At 39.9% G+C, this 23,232-nt stretch overlaps 3 protein-coding genes across 3 annotated transcripts; all 3 read left to right on the top strand.

Annotated features, from left to right (window-relative positions):
• Nucleotides 1–1,907: 1,907 nt before the first annotated feature.
• On the top strand, nucleotides 1,908–8,457 carry LOC106675855 (myeloid-associated differentiation marker homolog). The gene is made up of 2 exons (XM_076882697.1): nucleotides 1,908–2,008; nucleotides 7,403–8,457. Exon 2 carries the CDS (start codon nucleotides 7,528–7,530, stop codon nucleotides 8,425–8,427), a length of 900 nt encoding a protein of 299 aa, XP_076738812.1. The 5' UTR covers nucleotides 1,908–2,008; nucleotides 7,403–7,527; the 3' UTR covers nucleotides 8,428–8,457.
• Nucleotides 8,458–11,972: 3,515 nt separating this feature from the next.
• LOC101472636 (uncharacterized) lies at nucleotides 11,973–16,900 on the top strand. The gene is made up of 4 exons (XM_076881677.1): nucleotides 11,973–12,174; nucleotides 13,711–13,899; nucleotides 14,105–14,164; nucleotides 14,546–16,900. The coding sequence occupies exons 1-4, from the start codon at nucleotides 12,168–12,170 to the stop codon at nucleotides 16,474–16,476; spliced, it is 2,187 nt and encodes a 728-aa protein (XP_076737792.1). The 5' UTR covers nucleotides 11,973–12,167; the 3' UTR covers nucleotides 16,477–16,900.
• Nucleotides 16,901–17,826: 926 nt separating this feature from the next.
• On the top strand, nucleotides 17,827–22,828 carry LOC105940461 (myeloid-associated differentiation marker homolog). The gene is made up of 2 exons (XM_012915579.4): nucleotides 17,827–18,329; nucleotides 21,332–22,828. The coding sequence occupies exon 2, from the start codon at nucleotides 21,457–21,459 to the stop codon at nucleotides 22,297–22,299; it is 843 nt and encodes a 280-aa protein (XP_012771033.4). The 5' UTR covers nucleotides 17,827–18,329; nucleotides 21,332–21,456; the 3' UTR covers nucleotides 22,300–22,828.
• The last annotated feature ends 404 nt before the right edge of the window (nucleotides 22,829–23,232 follow it).

The raw sequence follows: 23,232 nt of genomic DNA, 5'->3' as shown, positions 1-23,232 counted from the left end.
CAAAATTTTGAGTTATGCATGCTTTGGTTCAGTAGCAGGTACGGTGGGTTTTTTAGTAGTAGACAATATGTGAGTGACCTATGGACAGAAACTGTACAGATGTCTGGTTGTTTTGGCCTGATGTGCTCTGTAGCGCCTAGAGGGGAGCAGTTGGAACAGCTTGTGTCCAGCGTGTCATTGGTTTGCAATGTAGTCCCGCATGAAGTGCAAGTTGGCACCAATGAATTTTTGACTTTCCGTTGTAGACCATTGTAGTCCTGTGGCTGATCCAAACCAGTAATGGATGAGCAGAGATCAAACTGGATTATTGCAGAGTAGAACTGGATCAACAGCTCCTGAGCCAGGCTGACCTTTAAGCTGGTGCAGGAAGTCTATCCTCTGCTCTGTCCTCACTTAAGATCCTGGGAGACTGTGGATCCCAGAAATCTGAAGAATTTTACAGCACACACAGTACCGTTCAACCCCACATCTTTATGCACGCTCATCACCATCCTCGATGAGTCTAATGACATGTCATCTGTGAACTTCACGATTTTACCAGACGGGTCTTCTGAGGTTTGCTTATTGGGAGGAGAGGAGAGAGGAGGACACAACCCTGGGAGGCCCCTGGTGATTTTCTGGATGCTTGATGTGATTCTTTCCAGCCTCACTTACTGCTTCCTCTCTGTGAAATTCCACTCAGGAGTCTTGACATTTCTACTCAGAAGTAACTAGAAAATTCGAGATAGTAATACTGTGGGCTTATTGTGTCAGAATTTTGACACAAAATGACATAACTCACACTTTTGACCTATCGCTGCCGGTTGATTTAATTATTCATTTAGTTATTTATTTATTTACTGGCAGTAAGCTTCCACGCCCATCCAGCAGCGCTACACAACTAAGCATCTCTAGTGAGGAGCACGACATGCCAGTAATGACCTTCTTATTTGTTCCTTTATTATGTGAGTTATAAGCCATCCCCGAGAAGAGGTTTTAGCACTTTACCAAATACGGCAGTGTGGGGCGTGGGCAGCAGCGGTTTTTGACACGGGCGACACGGGCGGTTGCCCGGGGCGGCATCACGGGCATCGGCAAAAAAAAAAAAAAAAATGCTCGTACTCACATCGGGAATGGCATAGGCACCGATCGGTTTTCTATCGCCCATTTGCTGGGAGTAAGGGCGTCCTCCGTTTGCGAGGTGCGCCTGCTGCTTGAGGCACAGGGAGGAGAGGGCGGGGCGGCGGCGGATTCTCTGGCTGGCTGGAGCAGCATCTAATAAACAACTCGCAAAATAAAACAAAATAAAAACAACAAACACTAAAACAGCGGACATTATGATACAGACTTATAATTTGCACCGACGTTTTTTCGAAATTCTACACGCGAAAAGTGAGCGTGAGAGCCCTCGGTGCGCCTGCTTGCTGCTGAAGTCAAAGTAAACTTTATTGTCATCTCCACTACATACAGTCCAGTATATAGAGAGACGAGACCACGAGGCTCCAGTTACAGCAGTGCAAGTAAACAAACAATAAATATAAGAAGCGTAAGAAAATAAATCTACACTGCAGTTTGGTGATTTAAAGTCTCCCACACAACCTGTTGACAGGGGAGAGGGGCCGGCTGCTTCATAATGTTGTAAATCCAAGCCCATTATGTATTCATGATTTGAATCCTGGGTTGTGCGAAATCACAGAAATAAACCCTATAAAGTGAATAATATGTGAACTGAAGTGTAGGTCTATTAGGTTATGTTGTGGCGATCCTCAGGTTGGGGGATTTGTCTTCATACTGGAGTGCAAAATTAACACCAATGGAAGATGGACAAGAAAAGTTCAAAGCCATCAGGTCCTCAGTTTAGAAAAAACAGAAAACAAGAGGAGGAGAAACGAGCAAGGGAGTGTTCGCCCGGGGTGCCAAACAGGCTAGGACCAGGAGACAGATATCGCTGGATAACAGAGGGGATGCGCCGAGGAACTTAAAGCTTTAACATTATTGTGAAATAAAACTCCTGGTGGCTCAGAAATCGGTAAGATCCCGCCTCAGGATGATATGTTGCTCTGAAAGATTTTAAGTAAAACTTAGCAGCTCGTGTTTATCGCGGTCTATTCTTGGAGTAGAGCTGAAAGGCATAGCACCGAGGCGCGTTATGTCCGCTATATGACATGGAAAACTTCTTAACTACTCAGTTAAACGGTTGTTAAACGCCTCTGTTATACTCTTAGAAATGAACACGCCTCCTCTGGCATGAAAACGAGCATAGATTTCTTTCATAGCTTTGTTATTTTAAGAGAGGTAAGAAATCCTGCAATAGCCTATTTGATTTAACATAACCTGTTATTTGTGAGAAACTTTCTTTGCCCCCATTTTACAACAGTGTGGGTGGTTCCCTTTAACTTTTAAGCTTTATATGGCACGACCCCCTCGACTGGGTTTTGTTAAGAACCTATAAGCATGGTATGCGCGCTACCAAAAGCGTAAACCCAAACCTGGTTTCCTGTCAGCAGAAGAGGCCACATAACCTACACCGCACAACCGCACCTTTTTTCTGATGTATCAGGACCATGCTGCTGCTGCAATTTAACAGTCATCTCTCTCAGTTTAGATCACCATGCATGGAGTGTGTTTAAACCGTGATAATTCAACAGGAAGTTTAAAAAAGTGTTTCTGGATGTTGATCCCTGTTAAAAAAAAATACACCTGAAAATAGTCCTAATATTCTGGCCTGATTACCATTCAGTCTGAAAAACTGCTTCGATGTTGCTACTGTTGCTTCCTGGATACTCGCTGTTAGCTCTTCAGAGCTGCTTCTTGAGTCACTTTATGTGCAACAGGATATGTGACACCGGAGTTAATGGCAATTGAACGGGATCTATGGGGGCGGGGGTGAGCTAGAGTTGATCTTCTAGTGAAATTCACCACACCCTAGAAATAAGAAATGTACGTAAAAATTACCCTAAATAACTGTAAAATGGCAACGGTTAATTGCCTAAAATCAAAAAGGGGAAATGCTTGTAATATCTATGTTAAATTACTTTATATTGACAAACGGTTATTTGCTTCTTTTGTCTTTGAAAACAACAGGAAAAATCTGTAACATTATCTACAATTAATCACCCTACAATTTACATAATAATTCTGTATGAATGACAATCTTTCCTGCTTTTTTCATTTGAATTTACAGTTTACAACTGTATGTTAATTACTCAAAACATACCGTGCTTTTCATTTTAACAAAATGTCAAAACACTGGTAGAATTATTGTGAAAATTACGGTGAATTTTGTTTTAATATTAACAAGCTCAGACTGTTTGATAAAACAGTATATCTTAACAGTAAATACGAGCGATTACTAAAAATAAAAAATGTTTATTTCTTTAAGTTCTACAGTCTCACCAAGTAACTTGTGAAGCTCTTTGATCAAAACTGCTGTTTTTAAATGTGCTATATAAATAAATTTTGATTTGATTGTGATTTGATATAAGACAGCTATTTATAATGAAACTAAATTTTGTGGGATAATAATGGCAAAAGGCTATTTTCTATTGTAGAACCAATAACACCGTCTGTGTGCTTTTACAGTGATTTTTAACCCTTTAATGCACATCATGAGTCACAAGTGATTGTGTTTTAATCTTCCTTATCATTGAAAAAAAAACACATTCAAATTCAGAATCTCAGGGATTCATCAGTTAACTTTGATCATTAAACATAATTTTTCTTATTAGTTAATTGCTTACTCCTCTCCTCGAACTTCGACCATTCATTTCTATCCGTTTATGACCACTGTGTACCCAGGGCTTGACTGGGACAAAAAATCAGCCCCGGCATTTTGACTAGAGACCAGCCCACCAGGGAAAAACCATAAAGCCTTTGAATGAAAACAAATGCTTTTGTGACAGTGATGTACACTGTCCTGTTGGTACACAGCAAAATCTCCAGTGTTAAATTAACACTGGAGAGTGTCTATATGGGTCCACACCTCTGAGTGTTAAATACAACACTGTTGAGTGTTAAATTAACACCTTTGACAGTGTTATATGTTTAAAAGTAACCTAGTCAGTTTTGAAGATTAACAAAGACTAACACTGAGCAGTGCTGATTTTCTAACACTGGAAAATAACTCAAAATGTTAGAAATATTCCAGTGTTAGAAAATCAGCACTGCTCAGTGTTAGTCTTTGTTAATCTTCAAAACATGTTGTTAGCATGTTAGCAGCGTGATGCTACTCTGAACCGGGGAGCTATTTTCTTGATGTGAGCTTCTACTCAGGGGTTTTTCTTCCAGTTCAGAGCAGAAATGCTTTTGTTACGAAACTGGCTGTTGTTTTTTCCCCCCACAATTTTAATTATAAGCTAGATATATTTCTACTAATGGAATTAGTTTGCTAACAGCAACAGGGATGAGTCAGTGAGTCAGTTGGGCTTGTGAATCATGATTCTCGAGTCAGTAAAGTGATTCTCAAGTATTGAACGATTCGTTCACGAATCGAACATCACTAGTCCAGACTGAATCAGCTCAGCAAGGGAGGCCAGCAGCACCCTGCACTGAACCAACAACCTTCAATTTCATTGTAAGTGTCATTAGAGTGTCATTAGTGTGGTGCAGAATGCACCATAGAGATGTACAACTCTCCTGTTGAACACCTCAAGACTGAAGGTACACCAGATATAGGAGGAATAAAATTTGAGTCAGTTTTCAACTGTTTAAAAGATTTTCACATCTGACAGCCAGGTTTGCCATTTTGATCAGGACACAACATTTTAAGGGCATTTTGTCATATGATGTTGTGCTGTTTTTTAAATTTTTTGTAAAAAAAAAAAAAAGAATGGTTGAGCCACTCCATTCCAAATCAGAGCATTAAACAGTTTAAATACTCTGACTTTGATACCTCTTCAAAGCCGTGTGAGGTCACTCCTCAAACAAACTCTCAGGACAGTTAATACAAAACTGGAAATTTTTAAGGCTGTTGCCTCTGATAATTGGTGACAGAGTGGAATATGGAACAGATGATTTTTAACCCACTGCATCCAGACTGCAAATGAATCGCGCATTTGCGAAGCCACTGCTGGCATGTGATCCGCAGCAGCAGAAGAAAAGGACTTGTGAGGCTCAGTAACAGAGATTTAATTAGAAAAGTACAGAAATTTTGTGCCAAAAATAAAATTTTTTCTGTATCGATACCTACTGAATCAGTCAGTACTAAAAAGGTATCGTGTTTTGGTACCCAGCCCTACTCGCATATCAGTTCAATTGCAATTATGTCAACGATACAATTCAGTATCCCAATGCATGACGCTAACTTCATTTCAGTTTGTTTTCATCAACAAATAAAGGAGGTGACATATAAGCTAGAGCAGGGCGATATGACCAAAATTATTTATCACGATATACATTTGAAAATTTGCGATAATGATATAACTGACGATATAATTGACACTAGACAAAATACTTTACAACTCCACAACGTTATTAGTGCAAAAAACCCCATCAATGTATTTTCACTTAAACAAGCAGCTGTTTTTTATGTGCATTAAAGTTATATAAAAATGTAACAGTGCAAATTCCTTGCTGACAGTTGAACCAAAAGGCATTTCCAGTGGAAACTGGCCGACATATCCTCAGCATAACCATGTATAATATCCACAAAACTTAAAAAGAGGTTATACACACACAATACCCTAATATTATGTTGAAGCACAGTACGTATCACTCCGCGAGGCGCCTGACTACGATAGCCGTAATGCTCCGACAATCCATCAAGTGGTGCGGGTTCGTAGCTCAGCAAAGTCGTACTAAAACATTTGACAGATTTTCGAGCGCCGTGTACGACATAAAATCGCTTCGAGGTCAGTAAACACAACCAGAGTTCATACATAAGGCACACGGGATTATAAGGGGCACTGTCGATTTTCAGAAAAATCAAAGGATTGATTTTAAGTGTGCATATCTTCACTGTCCTCTGATGGGTCTTTTGATGAGAGTTCTGACTCCTCCATAAGCACAACTTCATCAGATAAAGACAGGAAGAAGAGGATGAAGGGCAAAGCAAAAAAACACAAGAAGTCAAAGAAACATGACCAAAAACCAAGAACAAGAAGTCAAGTGATTAACTTAACAGTTTGATTTTGCATGTGGTGTGTTTCATTACCACACTATTACATTAATGATTATGCTCTCTCAAATGCAGTCCAGAATCCGAAGCAAGTGGTCAACCGGTATAACAAGATTTTGAGGCTGTTCAAAAGAGGAGGCACCATGTCTGCTGCTGATTTTGGTTTGAATGTTACTTCATTATTTTATAAATTTTGTAGTTTAATTTTAATGATCATACATGTGATACACTTTATGTAAAGAGCTACAAGTCATATAGTTTGCATCCAGCCATGTTCTGTATTACCTCAAACATTGGCTGATAGTTTATGACACTTTTTATTTTTGTATCAAAATTTGGTGTGTCCAATCTGTAAGCGTTGTTCTCATGTTTTTGTGATTGGCATCTTAAAAATACATTGCGTTCTGGATCTACCCTGTGTGTTGTCATTTATTTTTTGTTACAATGTACTTTAAAAACTTTCACATCTATAAATAGGTTGTACGGTATATATGGTCCCCACTTTAGATGGGCTCACTCAAGATACTTTACTAACAAGTAGTAAATGGTTTGTAACTTCCTAAATAAGTTTATTAAGGTATTTATGAGCATTTTAGATAATCTATCAAAAAAGAAGTTGGTCGATAGTGAGTTACAGCTTTGGCAGCCTTTAAGTGACAGTTATAAATATATTGTAAGACATCTGTTAAGATATATATGAGTGATGAAACCCTGATATTCAGTGTTTATAAAACATCTAGTATGAAACTACTATGTGTAGTACATGTAGAGTTTATAGTATTATATAGGACTACTAACCATCTACTTACCTTTTACCAGTTATTTTGTATAGCATTGAGCATCCTGAAATGACTGGTTTGTAACTGATGCAGAGTAGCGTTTATAAATGATTAATCAATGAGTTGTAGAACATGAAAACATAATTAATAAAAAGTGTTGTACATTAGCTTATTCATCATGAATAAAGTGTTTAAAGCAGTGCTTGAAAACTATTAACTGATTATGAGAAATACTAAGCATGGCATGTGATTTTAACAAGAAATAAGACTAAACTTAAAGGTTAGACTTTGGAAAACTCAGCTACTGTTTTTATGGACTGTACATAATAAAAAGGATAATGAAATAAAAATACAAATAAATAAATAATACTAAAATAATTTTAAATATAATTTTTTAAAAATTAAATTTTTTTTAAAATGTCTAAAATAATTTTGTTTTCCACAGACGTACTGTACAGTTATTCCTTAACTGCATATTAAAACATATTTGCTTCATTTTATTCTGATTATCTTTGTCTTCTTCCTGCAGATTATGAGACAAATGCCCACTAAGTAGAGGAGAAGCAGGATCCGACATTCAGTACAAGACTCGTCTTGAAACTTGCAGGACTATTAAAGTCACTTTCACCTCCTGACAGACTGTAACATCCCATCATGCCATTGATTGTGGTCCCTACTTCCCAGTTGTTCAGGATGCGAGTAGCTGCCCTGTTATTCACCTGTGTGGCATTCAGCGCCGCTGCACATGGAGCTCATCTGCCCATCACAGTCATGGCTGACTGGTGCATCTTCTGCTGGGCGTTCAGCTTCGCTTGCACTCTGCTGGTCCTGCTGGTAGAGTTGTTCGGCCTCCAGGCCCGGGTGCCAGTGTCCTGGTCCAACTTCCCCATCACTGTCGCCTGCTATGCTACACTCCTCTGCCTTTCAGCATCCATCATCTTCCCAGTCTTCTTCCTTAGACACCAACAGGCCAGTGAAACCCGTGACCATCGCATAGTTTCCACAGTCTTCTTCCTTAGACACCAGTTGTTCTATCGTGTAGCTCATGACCATCGCATAGTTTCCACAGTCTTCTCCTGCCTGGCAGCTGTTGCCTACATGGGGGAGGTGAGCCTGTCTAAAGCAAGGCCAGGAGAGGTGGCAGGTTACATGGCTACAGCTCCGGGCTTACTGAAAGTGTGCCAGACCTTTTTGGCCTGTATTATCTTCATCCTGATCAGCAGCCCAGTGACATACGACCATCATCCAGCTTTGACGTGGTGCATGGCAGTGTACTGCATCTGCTTCATCGTCTCCATGGCTGTGGTGGTGCTGTGTGTGGGAGAGTGGACCGGCTGTCTCCCCATCCCATTCTCCAAGTTCCTTTTGGCATATGGGCTCCTGGCAGTTATCATGTATTTGTCCGCCACCATCCTCTGGCCTGTGTTCCAGTTTAACTACAGGAGAAACGATGACCCAGATACAATCGCTGCATCTGTAATCACTGCCATCAATTTCCTGCTTTATTTTGCTGACCTAGTGTACAGTGCCAGATTAGTGTTTGTCAGTGGCTGAGAAGAGGAGAGATGTAGCGCTAATTTTGACCCCCCCCCCCCCCCCCCCCCCCCCCCCCTCTCCTAATTTAAAAATCCTGAAACGTTTTTAAAATCTTTAAAATCCTACAAAGGGATCCCATATTTGCAAAGCCTGCGAGTATGTATTTATTTGAATGTGATCAAATAGTTGCCATACAGTATTTAACCTCTACTGTGAAATGATGGGCGAAGGACACTGTCTCAGCTGAACTCTGGACACACACACATACACACACACTGATACGCACTCCTCCCTCCTCCCTTTCCAAACGCCTTCGATGCTTGTCTCCTCCTGGAGAACACGGTGGGTCTGGGCCCAGCGCTGGAAAAAATTCTGGAAAAAATGTTTCGGATTACTCCTCACCCTCTACCCACCCCTGTTGCTTGTCACGTGCTCCATAATGTTGTGCTGTGGACATTTATGTGCTTTCTGTGTAGAGGAGTTTTTTTGTTTTCTGATCTCATGCTGTCCTCCCATAGAAGCACAGCATGAGTAGAGGTCTCTTTTTTCCCCTCTTGGACTTTCCCATTGTATTGTACATTTCAGTGTTTTCCGTAATACTACCGGTTTCCGACCTGTCTCCCTATGTGATGTCTGTGTTGTGTATGTAAGGTCGGGGAGTCCCATTTCACTGCAGGGCAACTTGCATGTGACAAATAAAGTTTTCTTGAATCTTGATGTGTGCAACACAACTCTTACATCAGCTATCAAAGTGTGAGATTTCTCACAATGAAATACATTATGTATCATGATAAAGTACATTATATACTATTAAAGCCAATAAAGTCAGCACACTGGAACACAGGGGGTGGCAAACTTGGGCACTTGCATTTCAACACGCTCTAACTGAAAGATCATTATCCTGTAATCTTTTGTTAATAGTGCTTTATAGTCATATCAGTATCAATATCATTATAATACCAACAAAGTGCTCTGATATTTGTATTAGTTAAAGAAATTAAGCTTTTATCATAAAACAAATATCTTAGACTTTTTACTCACTTGGAAATGGAATGAATAAGTGAGATGAGCTGTCAAAGATGACAGTATCGATAATTAGTTATACTTAGTCATAAAACGTACTTTTAATTCAAATAAGGATATACATTCTGAGTCATGTGTTTTCATCCTTTGAATAATTGCTACAATGAATACAAGAACTTTCATTTCATTGGAAATCTATACGTCTTTTTAAATACCCAACACTGATACATGAATCACTTGAGAGGAGACCCTGCAGAGTGGAAGGCACTATTCAGAACTTTATGCAAAGTTTTGATTTTTTTTAAGTAGTGAAATTTGTTAATATTTATTGTTTACACTGTTGGTCTCTGCCATATTGCAGTGTTAAAGCAATTACAGCAGTTTCCAGAAGAGGTTAATCAGTGTTTTGGTGAATAAGTGTGGCAGCTATTTTCATGCCTGTAAAACAAAATCTTGAAAGAAACTTTAAAGGATCCAGGTCCAGGTGGCGGAGCAACCTGAATAAACGGGAAGTACATTGCAAGCAAATAAAGAAGCAGGTATGGCAATGTGATACAGAAAGGAGGGCTGACAGAAATACAACAAAAAATTATTGAATTATGCAGAAGCAGGGATCAGACGATTTAGGTTTTTGTGCTTTTGGGGACATTTTGACAGGCACTACAAAAACGTGCCACTATTGTGACACTGGGAGAGAACTATTAAAAATGTAAATTATTTTAATAAAAGGAAGATCAGAAAAGGTTAACACTTCAAGGTGGCTTTACAGGATGTAATGCAGCAGAAACATCACAGAAAAAAGTGCAAAGAATAAAGTCCAAACTGGTGTAAATGTGATTAAGCCTTTAGGGACACAGACACTTAGAAAAGAGGAATTTACCCATTTTAACATTTGTATGTTTGTGTTATTTCATAGTTGATTATAGTTTCTTTTTTTGGTTTTCTGAAATGAATGATGTAGTAGCAAGGTGAATAAAACTAATATTAACATGAAAACGTAAAATCTGACTTAATATTAGACACATGCTTCTTCTATCCTTTAATATTCAGCATGTTTCTGCACAAAACATGTGTCTTACCTGCAACCAGTCATGTGTAGCTATATACTGTACTTTCTACCTAAATTACACATTACGTGGCAAGGGCACAAAAGAATGCAACATTATACATTTACATCATCCACTTCATGTCATAGCAACATCCCACGTAGCAAAATTGGTATTGTCACAATCTGGTTGTAGGAACTCAGGCGCAGAGCGGTTAGACGTCTCCAAAAAACAAACAAATTACAAATTACTAAGCACGAGTTCACAGGAGCTGCGAGAAACACTAACGTCAGTAGTACAATCATCCAGCGACGAGAGGATCTGTGTTCCAGCCTCAAATAGTGCTCCCGGTGATGACAGGTGATTGTTGTCAGGTGTGTGGGCCAAGGGCGGGAGCCCACAGTGAGCTCCGCCCAGGCAGAGAGAGAGAGAGAGAGAGAGAGAGAGAACCAAAACAGCACACATAGCCTTGTGGTGCCGGCCGGGCAGGCATGGAGACCATGACAGGTATGGCCCAGATCTGGCCCACATAATGTGCTTACACATGGCCCACATACCGCAAAGAATGATGGCCCTTTGGCGGCCCAGATCAGGTTTGCCAGAGGTAGACATGAGCCAGCACAGGGCCAGTTGCAGACATACAGCTGGCTCTGTGCTGGCCCAGATGTCAGCCAAATGTGTACCTTAATCAAGCCATGTAATAACAACATGTGCAGGAAGATAAATAGTGCAAAAGTAACATGACAAACCTCTGTTCAGACAGTGAATTAACTGATTCTTTTCCTTTCCCCCTTATTACTCAAAACACTCTGCATAACATGCCATATTCACCCAATCACACACTTTATGTGTTTCCTAATTACATTCATACACATTCACACTCTTGACATGCAGATTGGAGGAGCCAGGAGTCAAACCACTCACCTTCCGATCAGTAGGTGACCAGCTCTGCCACTTGAGCTACAGCCACCCGGTGGAAAACATGTGTAAACCCTCACTAGGTTTTGGATAAAGTGTACACTCACAAACCTGTCATAACTGAATTTGTAACGTTGGCTACCATAGCAGTATAGTATATTAACATTGCACTTTGGGGTTCCAACTAAAATAGGAACATAAATAGTGCCATCATTGCCAGACCTGGCCCACATCTGGTTGACATACACCCTGCCATGACACCAGTCAGTCAGAAGTGCCAGCTTGATGCCAGATCCTGGCCAGACCTGTTTCCTATGAGCCTGGGCCACATAAACCGAACCACAATCGGGCCAGATGTGGCATGCCATCACACAGACAGTGCAGTCTATACCAGGCCTGGCCCATATCTGGATGGCATGCGTCTTACCATGCCAGAAGTCAGCCAGCAGTGGCGGCTTGATACCAGATCTGGGCCAGACCTGCTTGTGGGATGCTATAATAACATAATAACATATAGGGGCTCATAGCAGGACCAATGGAACATTTATCTTATCTGTTCTATAGAAGGGTAAACCTCACATCTGTGTTAAGATATTCTGCAAATGCAGAATTCAGCAAATGAAAACAAACATTCAGCTGCACTTTTTATTTCCACTCAAACCGAAACCCTCAGCTCTCTCCATGCCAACGTTTCAAACAGCAAGTGAAAGTAAACCCAGAGGAGACAAGCAACGGACGTCAAGTTCTGCTCTTCGCTGATTTTCTGCAAGCATGCCTGGTAAGTTATTTTAACTCTAATATTCTGCAGTCACAACAGCCACGTGCATTTTGAGAAGCCTAATAAATAATCGAAGGAAACGACACTTGGTTGGTGCTTTGAGACTATTGTGATGAAATCACAATCACAGAAATGTCGGACCAAACCAAGCACGTAGCCTGCTGGCACTTTTGATTTTTTATGATACACGACTCATCATGTTAATCTGTCAGCCAAATTGCATTAAATACCTTTGATTTGAATGGCATTTTCTAGCTTTTTATAATGGAATAAAAAACAAACAAACAAATCAAATTAGCTCGTTTTTCGTCAGTTCACCTAAAAGGCCGCGCAGTGAATGCAGGAAAAAAGAGACCAAGAAATCAAAAGTGAAACCAACAAGAACAAAACTTGATGACATAACATTGCATTATATTTCAGGAACCACTAGATGGAGCCAAAACCAAACATTAGTAGAGCAGAGCTGTTGCTTACGGTCTTCCCATTTTCACCTGAAGGTCTTCTGGGAATCCATCCTACCTGACAAACCATCCTACCTGTTGTTTCTGCACATGCGCACAACACGAAATTAAGTGGCGAGCCGTCATACCCTTGTGAATATTAGCTAGAAAAATACTCTGACTGGTAAAATTAAGTGCCTGCCTTTGTGAGTGTGACCTACAAGCATACTTTAACAGCTAAATTAAGTGGCAAATCGTCCTACCTTTGTGAATGTTACCTACAAGCATACTTTAACAGGTAAAATGAAGTGGCAAACTGTCCGGGCTTTATGAATATGAGCTACAAGCATATTCTGAAGGGCAAAGTTACGTGGCAAACCGTCACACCTACTTAAAACTGTGCTGGAATTACTCTGTGACAGCAGAAATGTGCATAAACTACTTACAGTAGGACGTTTTGCCAAAGTAGGAAGGTTTGTCAGAACACTGGAAGACCTTTTGATCTTTTTGAAAATTCAAGAGAGTTTAGTAATGCATGACAATGACACTTACACATATTTGGAGCTGAAAATAAATGTACAGGACACATACATAGCCCATCTCATGCATGCATTTAAAATTGACATTTTTAGCCAAAACACATTCCTCACAGTGAGTTACAGTTTGGATTAAAGTTATAGATTTTACAACTCAAATAAATGCAGCTCTAGAATGTCTAAAGAGGTAGTTTAAAAATGTTCTTGTAAAGTTAGTGTTAAAAAGATGACATCATATGAACATGAATGATTGGGGTTAGAAAAACTTTTTAAAAAGTATCTTTGATTCTGGAGCTTGTGATCATGCTTTGCCAAACCAACTCGACATGCTGCATGAAGGCAGATATGTTACTTTGATTCTTATTGCGGCTCCACAGAATGCAATGTCACGTTTCTCCTATGCCGTCATTATTTTGTGGATGTTTTTAACCTCTTCTGGTGATTTAGGAATTTTACAAATATGTGCAATTGTTTCAGCAAAAGCATAAATGAGTGATAATGGATTTTCCAGCTACATAAATGTACACCATTAATTAAACACTGCAATTGATCTCTTCTAGAACACTCTGGAATGCTCCATCCCTCTGCTAAAATCAGGGAAAGCATCTCTAAGCATGTATGGATCAAATTAACAGGCCCTGCAGCTGGATCTCTCACAGAAGCTTTCTGTCAAAATGTAGCAGGTTTGCAGGAAAACGTGAGCGCTAAAGTGGTAACACCACGAGAAGCACAGAAAGATGACATGACAGGTATCTTGAATAACTAAACAAATAAATGCAGTATTTCTGTGTCATTTCATTTAATATCATTTTTCCAAAGCATGACCTTACTTCTCTCTATGCAATGTAGCAAATGACCTGAGCTGATAAGTACTTTTTTAACAGAAATATAATAAACAACTCTACAAAAACAGAATTGTCTAATGTGTTATTTTCCCTCGTTTTGCCTTTTTAGTGCCACCAACAATGATTGTCATGGAAGGAAAAGCAGCTGGGGCTCAAAAGTACATCAAAGGTAACAACATGCTTGAGGAGACATGAGTTTGACTCAGTTGTGTCTCTGAGGAAAGCATCATCACTGACTGCTCTCCTGGCCCTATGTTTCTTTTCTTTTTTGAGTCTGGGAGAGTGTATTAAAATGTCTATTTCATTTCATCCTTGATTGCTTCCTATTTTCTTCCTCTTTCCTTTGTCAGTGTACACAGTCACATCTTTTTTCCTTTTTTATTTTTTTTTAGCACAAACCTCTAGTTAACAAACAATCATTCTCTAATGAGTGATGGCTTAACAACAGACACATTTATGTATATTTTTGATGTTTAATCTTCGAGTTCAAAATTACAACATATGAGTACTCAAATGCTCTATTAATTTTCTGTCTTCACTTTGTTTCCAGTGGAACAATTGTACAGGGTTGTCTTACTGGGAAACACTGAAGCTGAGAAAAGCAGCCTAGCAAACGCCATGTTTGGAGAAGACGTGTTCCAGGTTAACAACACTGAGTGTCAAATTGAGTCCAAATCTCTCCATGGAAGACGAATTACCCTGATCAACACTCCTGATTTCTCTGGCCCAGGTAGATCAGAGGAGGAGCTGAAGCCTGAAATACTGAGGTGTATCACTGAGTGCACTCCAGGGCCTCATGCTTTTCTCATTGTGCTCAAAGCGGAGAAATCCACAGAGCAGCAGCAGCAGGCTGTCATTGAGAAAATAAACCAGTATTTTTCAGAGGAGGTTTTCAAATATGCAGCAGTTGTCTTTACTCAGGATGGCCCAGACTCAGATAAAATGAAGATCAAACAGTTCATAGATCAGAATAAATATCTGAGTGATCTGGTGAAGAAGTGCAAGAGCCGATACCACATCATTAATAAATACAACGGACAGGGTGACATCAGCCAGTTTAAAGTGGTAGACCTGCTAAACACAGTAGGCCAGGTAGTTAAAGAAAACAAGGGAGTGTGCTACACCAGCAAGATGTTGCCACAAGCAGACACCCGTAATAAGGCTAACAGCAGTGTCTCTAAGAATGAAATGATCAAACTTGCAGGTGCTGCAGCAGAATCCATGGCAAAGGCTTTCTCTGGGTCAGCTGTTGTAGTTTTAACTCCAGGATCAACAAATGCAATAGAGAAAGATGGCACTGCAACGGATGAAAAAGAAGGAGAAAATGTAGAAGGAAAAGCTACATCAGAAAGAACTAACAATGGGCAGAAAGAAATGACAAAAGAAGAAGGAGGAGGAGGAAGAAAAAATGAAAAGCATGCCACAGCAGAAAAAACGAATGATGAACAAACAGAAGTGACAAAAGATGAGGAAGCGGCAGCAGGAGGGGGAAAAAATGAAGAGGATTCTACAATGAATGATGAACATACAGAAATGACAAAAGAAGGAGAAGAAAAGGAAGAGGAAGAGGAAGAAGAAGGAGGAGGAGGAGGAAGAAAAAATGAAGAGCATGTCACATTAGAAAAAATGAATGATGAACCGACAGAAATGACAAAAGAAGAAAATGGAGAAATAGCAAAAGAAAAAGAAGAAAGAAAAAATGAAGGGGAAGTAGCAAAAGAAACAAAAGAAGCACAAGAAAGAAAAACAACTGGAAAATCAAATGAACTAGAACAAGATGGAGGACCAAATAAAACACAAGAAGAAATAGAAGAAGCAGGAGAAAAACTGCAAGAGGACACTCAAGAAAAGACCGAAGGAAAAAGGGAAGACAAGCCACACAAAAAAGTACAAGAGAGTGCAGGGGAAAACAAACTAGGGGGTGGGGCATCTGCAGGTGGTGGAACAGCTGCAAGAGGTGTTGTGACTGCTAGAGTATTATTAACAGCTGCAAGTGGTGCAGCTGCTGGAGCATTATCAACAGCTATAGGAGGTGGTGTAGCTGCTGGAGCAGTATCAACAGCTATAGGAGGTGGTGTAGCTGCTGGAGCAGTATCAACAGCTATAGGAGGTGGTGTAGCTGCTGGAACAGGAACAGGTGCAAGTACTGGTACAGCCGGGACTGGAGGTGCAGCAGGAGCAGTAGAAGCAACAGGAGCAGGTGCAAGTGCTGGTACAGCAGGTGCTGGAGGCACAGCAGCAGGATATGTGGCAGCAGCAGCAGCAGCTGTAGTCACTGGAGGAGCAGTAGGCGTAGCACGGCTAATACAAAAAATAAGATATGTGATAGAGTTGATAAAACAACATCTTGGAGTGGTATTACTGGTGCTTGTTTTCTACTCGTTGCTTCTGTCATGGTTTTTTCTCAAAGCACCATTTGCTTGGACCCTCCTCTTATCATTTTTGTTCCTGTTGCTTGTTATTATTCTTGTTATCATATAATCACACCATAGATAAGGGCTATGTCCAATATGGCACATGAATCAGAAACACAGAATCTGTGATACAAGATGACAGGTTTTATAATTCCTTGTTTCAAAAATGTGATTTTATAAAACTACCCAAAATATCCGTTATTTTCATGCTGCTCTGTAATCAGAATCATTTTTTTCTCTGTTTTGTCTTTTTTGTAAACTCAAGAAATTATTTCTGTATTTAAACAATTATGTTTAATAAAGTAATAATTCATTTAAAATCAACTCTGTACTCTAGTATTTCTACCAAATCACAAAACCTGTTTTTCCAGAGTAATTAAGCTACGTTCTACTTTTAAATAATTATATTTTTCAATAAGAAAATCAACTATGTTCTGTCACACATATTTCTTTGTGTTATGCAAAAATAAATGAATGAATTGTCACTGATATTTTTGGATGCATTTTTCCCCTTACTGACTTGCAAGGTTGTGTTGAGTGCTTAAAAAGAAGGCTCAAGAGGCTTCTTGAGTTCCAAAACAACTGACAGAGTTGTAGGTATTTAAGCCTTAGAGTGGGTGTCTCTTTAGAGATGGTCCTAGTGTTATTGACACATTATTAATCATACGAGTCATCACATAGGCCAGAGTGTCGAACCTCTGTAAGACATTGCCCTAAATACACAATAAATACATAATACATAAAAAATTTAGAGTAATTGCCAAAGAAAACAATGGAGTGTGCTACACTAACAAGATGTTGTGGTTGATTTGGTTGTGGGTGCTACTACCACATAGCAAAATGGTATGGCCCGGACCTGGCCCACACAATGTGCTTACACATGGCTCACATGCCGCAAAGAATGACAGCCCTTTGCTGGCCCAGATCTGGTTTGCCAGATGTGGCCCACACATGGGTCAGCACCAGTGTTGGGTAAGTTACTTTAAAAAAGTAATTAATTACTAATTACTTAGTCAATATTGTATTTAAAATACTTATCTAATTGCTGTGTCAGAAAAGTAACTTAATTTAACTAAATACTTCTTAAAATCCCTATAAACCTTGAGTGGGCAAACAATAGAAATTAATCATTTTTTTTAAAGACAGTAAGCAGCGGTAGCATCTCTTCCATAATGTAGCCTGCAATCATTTTTTAAGCTCACCTTCAGACGCTTTCTGTGCTGCTGACGTAAAATCAAGTTTTGCCCCACATCTTTATGCACGCTCATCACCATCCTCGATGAGTCTATGACATGTCATCTGTGAACTTCACGATTGTACCAGACGGGTGCAGCGGTTTGCTTAGAGGGAAGAGAGGAGAGAGGAGGGCACAACCCTGGGAGGATTTTCTGGATGCTTGATGTGATTCTTTCCAGCCTCACTTACTGCTTCCCCTCTGTAAAATTCCACTCAGGAGTCTTGACATTTCTACTCAGAAGTAACTTGAAATTTCAAGATAGTCATAATGTGGGGTTATTGTGTCAGAATTTTGACACAATAACCCCAAATTATGACATAACTTACACTTTTGACCTATCGCTGCCTGTTAATGTATTTATTCATTTATTTATTTACTGGCAGTACCAAGCGTCCACGCCCATGCAGCAGCGCTACTCGACACAACTGCGTAAGCATCTGTGAGGACATGCCAGAAATGACCTTTTTATTTGTTCCTTTATTATGTGAGTAAGCCATCTCCGAGAAGAGGAACTGTGACAATTTTGCTGGACGTGGAGGAGGTTTTAGACTTTACCAAATATGGCAGTGTGGGGCGTGGGACCCACAGTCCGCAGACAGATATCGCTGGATAACAGAGGGGATGCGCCGAGGAACTTAAAGCTTTAACATTATTGTGAAATAAAACTCCTGGCTCAGAAATCGGTAAGATCCCGCCTCAGAATGATATGTTGCTCTGAAAGATTTTAAGTAAAACGTAGCAGTTCGTGTTTATCGCGGTCTATTCTTGGAGTAGAGCTGATTACAAAGGCATAGCACCGAGGCGCGGTATGTCCGCTATCTGACATGGAAAACTTCTTAATTACTCAGTTAAACGGTTGATAAACGCCTCTGTTATACAGAACATACTCTTAGAAATAAACACGCCTCCTCTGGTAGGGTATCTGCATGAAAACGAGCATAGATTTCTTTCATAGCTTTATTATTTTAAGAGAGGTAAGAAATCCTGCAATAGCCTATTTGATTTAACATAACCTGTTATTTGTGAGAAACTTTCTTTGCCCCCATTTTACAACAGTGTGGGTGGTTCCCTTTAACTTTTAAGCTTTATATGGCACTACCCTCTCGACTGGGTTTTGTTAAGAACCGAGGTATGCATGGTATGCGCGCTACCAAACCAAAAGCGTAAACCCAAACCTGGTTTCCTGTCAGCAGAAGAGGCCACATAACCTACACCGCACAACCGCACCTTTTTCTGATGTCTCGGTACCATGCTGCTGTTGAAATATTAACAGTCATCTCTCTCAGTTTAGATCACCATGCATGGAGTGTGTTTAAACTGAGAGAATCCAACAGGAACTTAAAAAACACTTTTCTGGATGTTGATCCCTGTTAAAAAATATACCCGAAATAGTCCTAATATTCTGGCATGATTGCCATTTAGTCTGAAAAACTGCTTCGATGCTGCTACTGTTGCTTCCTGGATACTCGCTGTTAGCTCTTCAGAGCTGCTTCCTGTTTTGTGTGAGTTCATGTGCAACAGGATATGTGACACCGGAGTTAATGGCAATTGAACGTGACCTAGAGTTTATCGTCTAGTGAAATTCGCCACACCCTAGAAATACAACAGATGTTTCACTCTTTTGAATTAAAAATGATGTCGGTAAAAGGGTATTTCCTTACTCACTCAATCTGCCAAAACACCTACTTTTACCTATCTCATAAGTATATGGGGATTTGGCTAAAAGGCAGAATGCAGAATTTGGAGACACTGGCATCATGAAGCTCTATAGATTAGCTTCAAGATGCCAGATAATGCACATGAGAAGTTATGAGCAGCGCGGAAACTCTTAATCTTAAAACTGTTTACTCAGTCCTCACAGTGAGTGTTTAGAGGCAAGCCCCTCTTAATGCTCCTCAATAATAATGGGAATTTCAAGCAGAAATGAACTGAGCTGGGGGTTTTCTCAGCAGTGCGTGCACAGTGAGGGACTCACCTGCTAAATCTGAAATGAATAAAATAAGAGTCAGTGAAAATGCAGGCGTTAGATTAATGCACAAATGTTGCATTTGCCATTATTAGAATGTGATTTTAAGGTGATTTACAGATGTGGTGCAGTAACATAGTAACCGGGACAGCTTGTGGTCTGATGCTCAATAATATTTGGTATTGTTTGTTAGCAGTTCCACACAGATTTCCATTTGTAATAATGCAGCTTTCCTCTTGATAAATTCTGGACTCCACCTGTGTACTAATCTTTAGAACCTTTTACATAGTGCCCAGTTATTTCTATCAGTACAGTTACTTCTCATGTCAAAAGCATGCAGATTTTCCTTTACCCCCCTCTTATTTATCTGAACTGCCTTGCTGTTTCCTGAGAGAAACATATGTGAAACCTGAGCTTACACTTGATTATTTTTGTTAAAAGTCACTCATCAATCGCTGTCTCATGCTCCCTCCCTGGTATTTTTGAACCACTAATTCACATGGTTCTTGGCTGAGTTTTTCTACTGAAGTGAACAGCCCTCATCTCATATAAATTACAGAACACTGTTAGTAGATCAACCTGTAATTGTGTAATAATGTGGCATGTTTTGCCCCACTCAGTAAATCTGTCCTATGTTCTTTAAAATTAAACACATCTCTTAGATGAACTACTCTTTGTTTATTATGTCTGTTGTTTTTATGAATGTTTAAATTGTCTGTCACAATGAATTATGGGACAGCTTTTTTCTTCTTCCCCTTCATAAAGAATAATGCCGTTGTATCCTAAGCTAAAGGGGACAACAAAGGAAGCACTGAACTTCCTTTCCTAAATATTTGGAGGATTGGAACAGATCTCATTATTGCCACTAAATAGATACTTCCAGGTCACTTCTGTCAGTTAGTAAGATTCCTAGGAAAAATTTACTATTGGAACACATCCCAGGTTAGCTCTTTATATACATTGGGTCACAATCAGCCCCTGGTGACACCCAAGTGGCTAGAATTCTTCTCACGCATTCATGGAACAACTAGCTGCTCATAGAAGGTTGCACACACAGGCAATGGAGCATATTTGTTGAAAATATACAGTATACATACAACCCAACCAGCAAACTAAAATGGCCATGCTTTGGATAACAGACCAGGATCAAACTCCAGAGAGTTTGAAAGGCACTACGCCCACTTTGGTTTACACTGAGGGACTTTCCAATTCCTTGAAGATTAAGCAGTCCGATCGCAGCTTCCTGCATACACAGGCCACAGCCTGAACACCAGACCTCACAAATTCCTTTAGCTTTGTGCAATTTAAGTTAGAGCCCAGGCATGTTAGTCAGGGATGAGAAACGTTTTAATAATTGTTAAGTTTGATGTTGCAGGTCACTAGGTATTGTATTCCCCCTGTACATTTGGCTGTTAGCTTATTTATGAACAGTCCAATGGTAAAATTTTGCTAGTATAGTACTAGTATAGCATAAGCATGGCATGTGATTTGAACAAGAAATAAGATTAAAATTAAATGTTAGACTTTGGAAAACTCAGCTACTCTTTTTACGGACTGTGCATAATTAAAGGAATAAATCATTTTAAAACAATTTCAACATTTTTAAAATGTCTAAAATAATTTTGTTTTCCACAGACGTACTGTACAGTTATTCCTTAACTGCATATTAACACATATTTGCTTCATTTTATTCTGATTATCTTTGTCTTCTTCCTGCAGATTATGAGACAAATGCCCACTAAGTAGAGGAGAAGCAGGATCCGACATTCAGTACAAGACTCGTCTTGAAACTTGCAGGACTATTAAAGTCACTTTCACCTCCTGACAGACTGTAACATCCCATCATGCCATTGATTGTGGTCCCTACTTCCCAGTTGCTCTGGATGCGAGTAGCTGCCCTGTTATTCACCTGTGTTGCATTTAGTGTCGCTGCACATGGAGCTCATCTGCCACACCAAGGCATGGCTGACTGGTGCATCTTCTGCTGGGCGTTCAGCTTCGCTTGCACTCTGCTGGTCCTGCTGGTAGAGTTGTTCGGCCTCCAGGCCCGGGTGCCAGTGTCCTGGTCCAACTTCCCCATCACTGTCGCCTGCTATGCTGCACTCCTCTGCCTTTCAGCATCCATCATCTTCCCAGTCTTCTTCCTTAGACACCAACAGGCCAGTGAAACCCGTGACCATCGCATAGTTTCCACAGTCTTCTCCTGCCTGGCAGCGGTTGCCTACATGGGGGAGGTGAGCCTGTCTAAAGCAAGGCCAGGAGAGGTGGCAGGTTACATGGCTACAGCTCCGGGCTTATTGAAAGTGTGCCAGACCTTTTTGGCCTGTATTATCTTCATCCTCATCAGCAGCCCAGTGACATACGACCATCATCCAGCACTGAAGTGGTGCATGGCAGTGTACTGCATCTGCTTCATCCTCTCCATGGCTGTGGTGGTGCTGTGTGTGGGAGAGTGGACCGGCTGTCTCCCCATCCCATTCTCCAAGTTCCTTTCGGCATACGGGCTCCTGGCAGTTATCATGTATTTGACTGCCACCATCCTCTGGCCTGTGTTCCAGTTTAACAAGAGTTACAGGAGAAACGATAACTCAGAAACAATCGCTGCTTCTGTAATCACTGCCATCAATTTCCTGCTTTACGTTGCTGACCTAGTGTACAGTGCCAGGTTAGTGTTTGTCAGTGGCTGAGAAGAAGAGAGAAGAAGAGAGTAAACAATAGCTTTGCAGAGCAGTAGAGCTAATGCTGAGCTCCCCCCCCCCCCCCTTTTTTTAAACCCTGAATTTAAAAAAAAAAATTGAAGTCCTACAAAGCAGTCCCAAATTTGAAAAGCCTGTTTTGCCTGTGAGTATTTATTTATTTGAATGTGATCAAATAATTGCCATACAGTATTTAACCTCTAATGTGAAATGATGTGTGCAACACAACTCTTACGTCAGCTATCAAAGTGTGAGATTTCACATAATTGTGTGGGAAAAAAGTACATTATATACTATTAAAGCCAATAAAGTCAGCACACTGGAGCACAGGGGGGTGGCAAAATTGGGCACTTGCATTTCAACACGCTCTAACTGAAATATCATCATCTTGTAATCTTTTGTTAATAGTGCTTTAAAGTCATATCAGAATCAATTTCATAATAATGGCAACAAAGTATTATGATATTTGTATTAGTTAAAAAAAATAAAGCTTTTATCATAAAACAAATATATCTCAGACTTTTTACTCACTTCTAAATAGAATAGAATAGAATAGAATAGAATTCAACTTTATTGTCATTGCACATGCACAGGTACAGGGCAACGAAATGCAGTTTGCATCCATCCAGAAGTGCTTTAGTGATACAGATATATTACAATATATATTAGCAATAAGTGAGATGAGCTGTCAAAGATGACAGTATCGATAATATATACTTAGTCATAAAAAGTACTTTTAATTCAAACAGTCATGTGTTTTCACCCTTTGAATAATTGCTACAATGAATACAAGAACTTCCATTTCATTGGAAATCTATACGTCTTTTTAAATACCCAACACTGATAAATGAATCACTTAAGAGGAGACCCTGCAGGGCGGAAGGCACTATTCAGTATTTTATGCAAAGTCTGGCATGTGTGCCA

Source organism: Maylandia zebra, linkage group LG3 (assembly GCF_041146795.1).
Source record: "Maylandia zebra isolate NMK-2024a linkage group LG3, Mzebra_GT3a, whole genome shotgun sequence".
NCBI lineage: Eukaryota > Metazoa > Chordata > Actinopteri > Cichliformes > Cichlidae > Maylandia > Maylandia zebra.
Note: the sequence above shows the minus strand (reverse complement) of the source record. Positions and strands in the feature narration are given on the sequence as shown.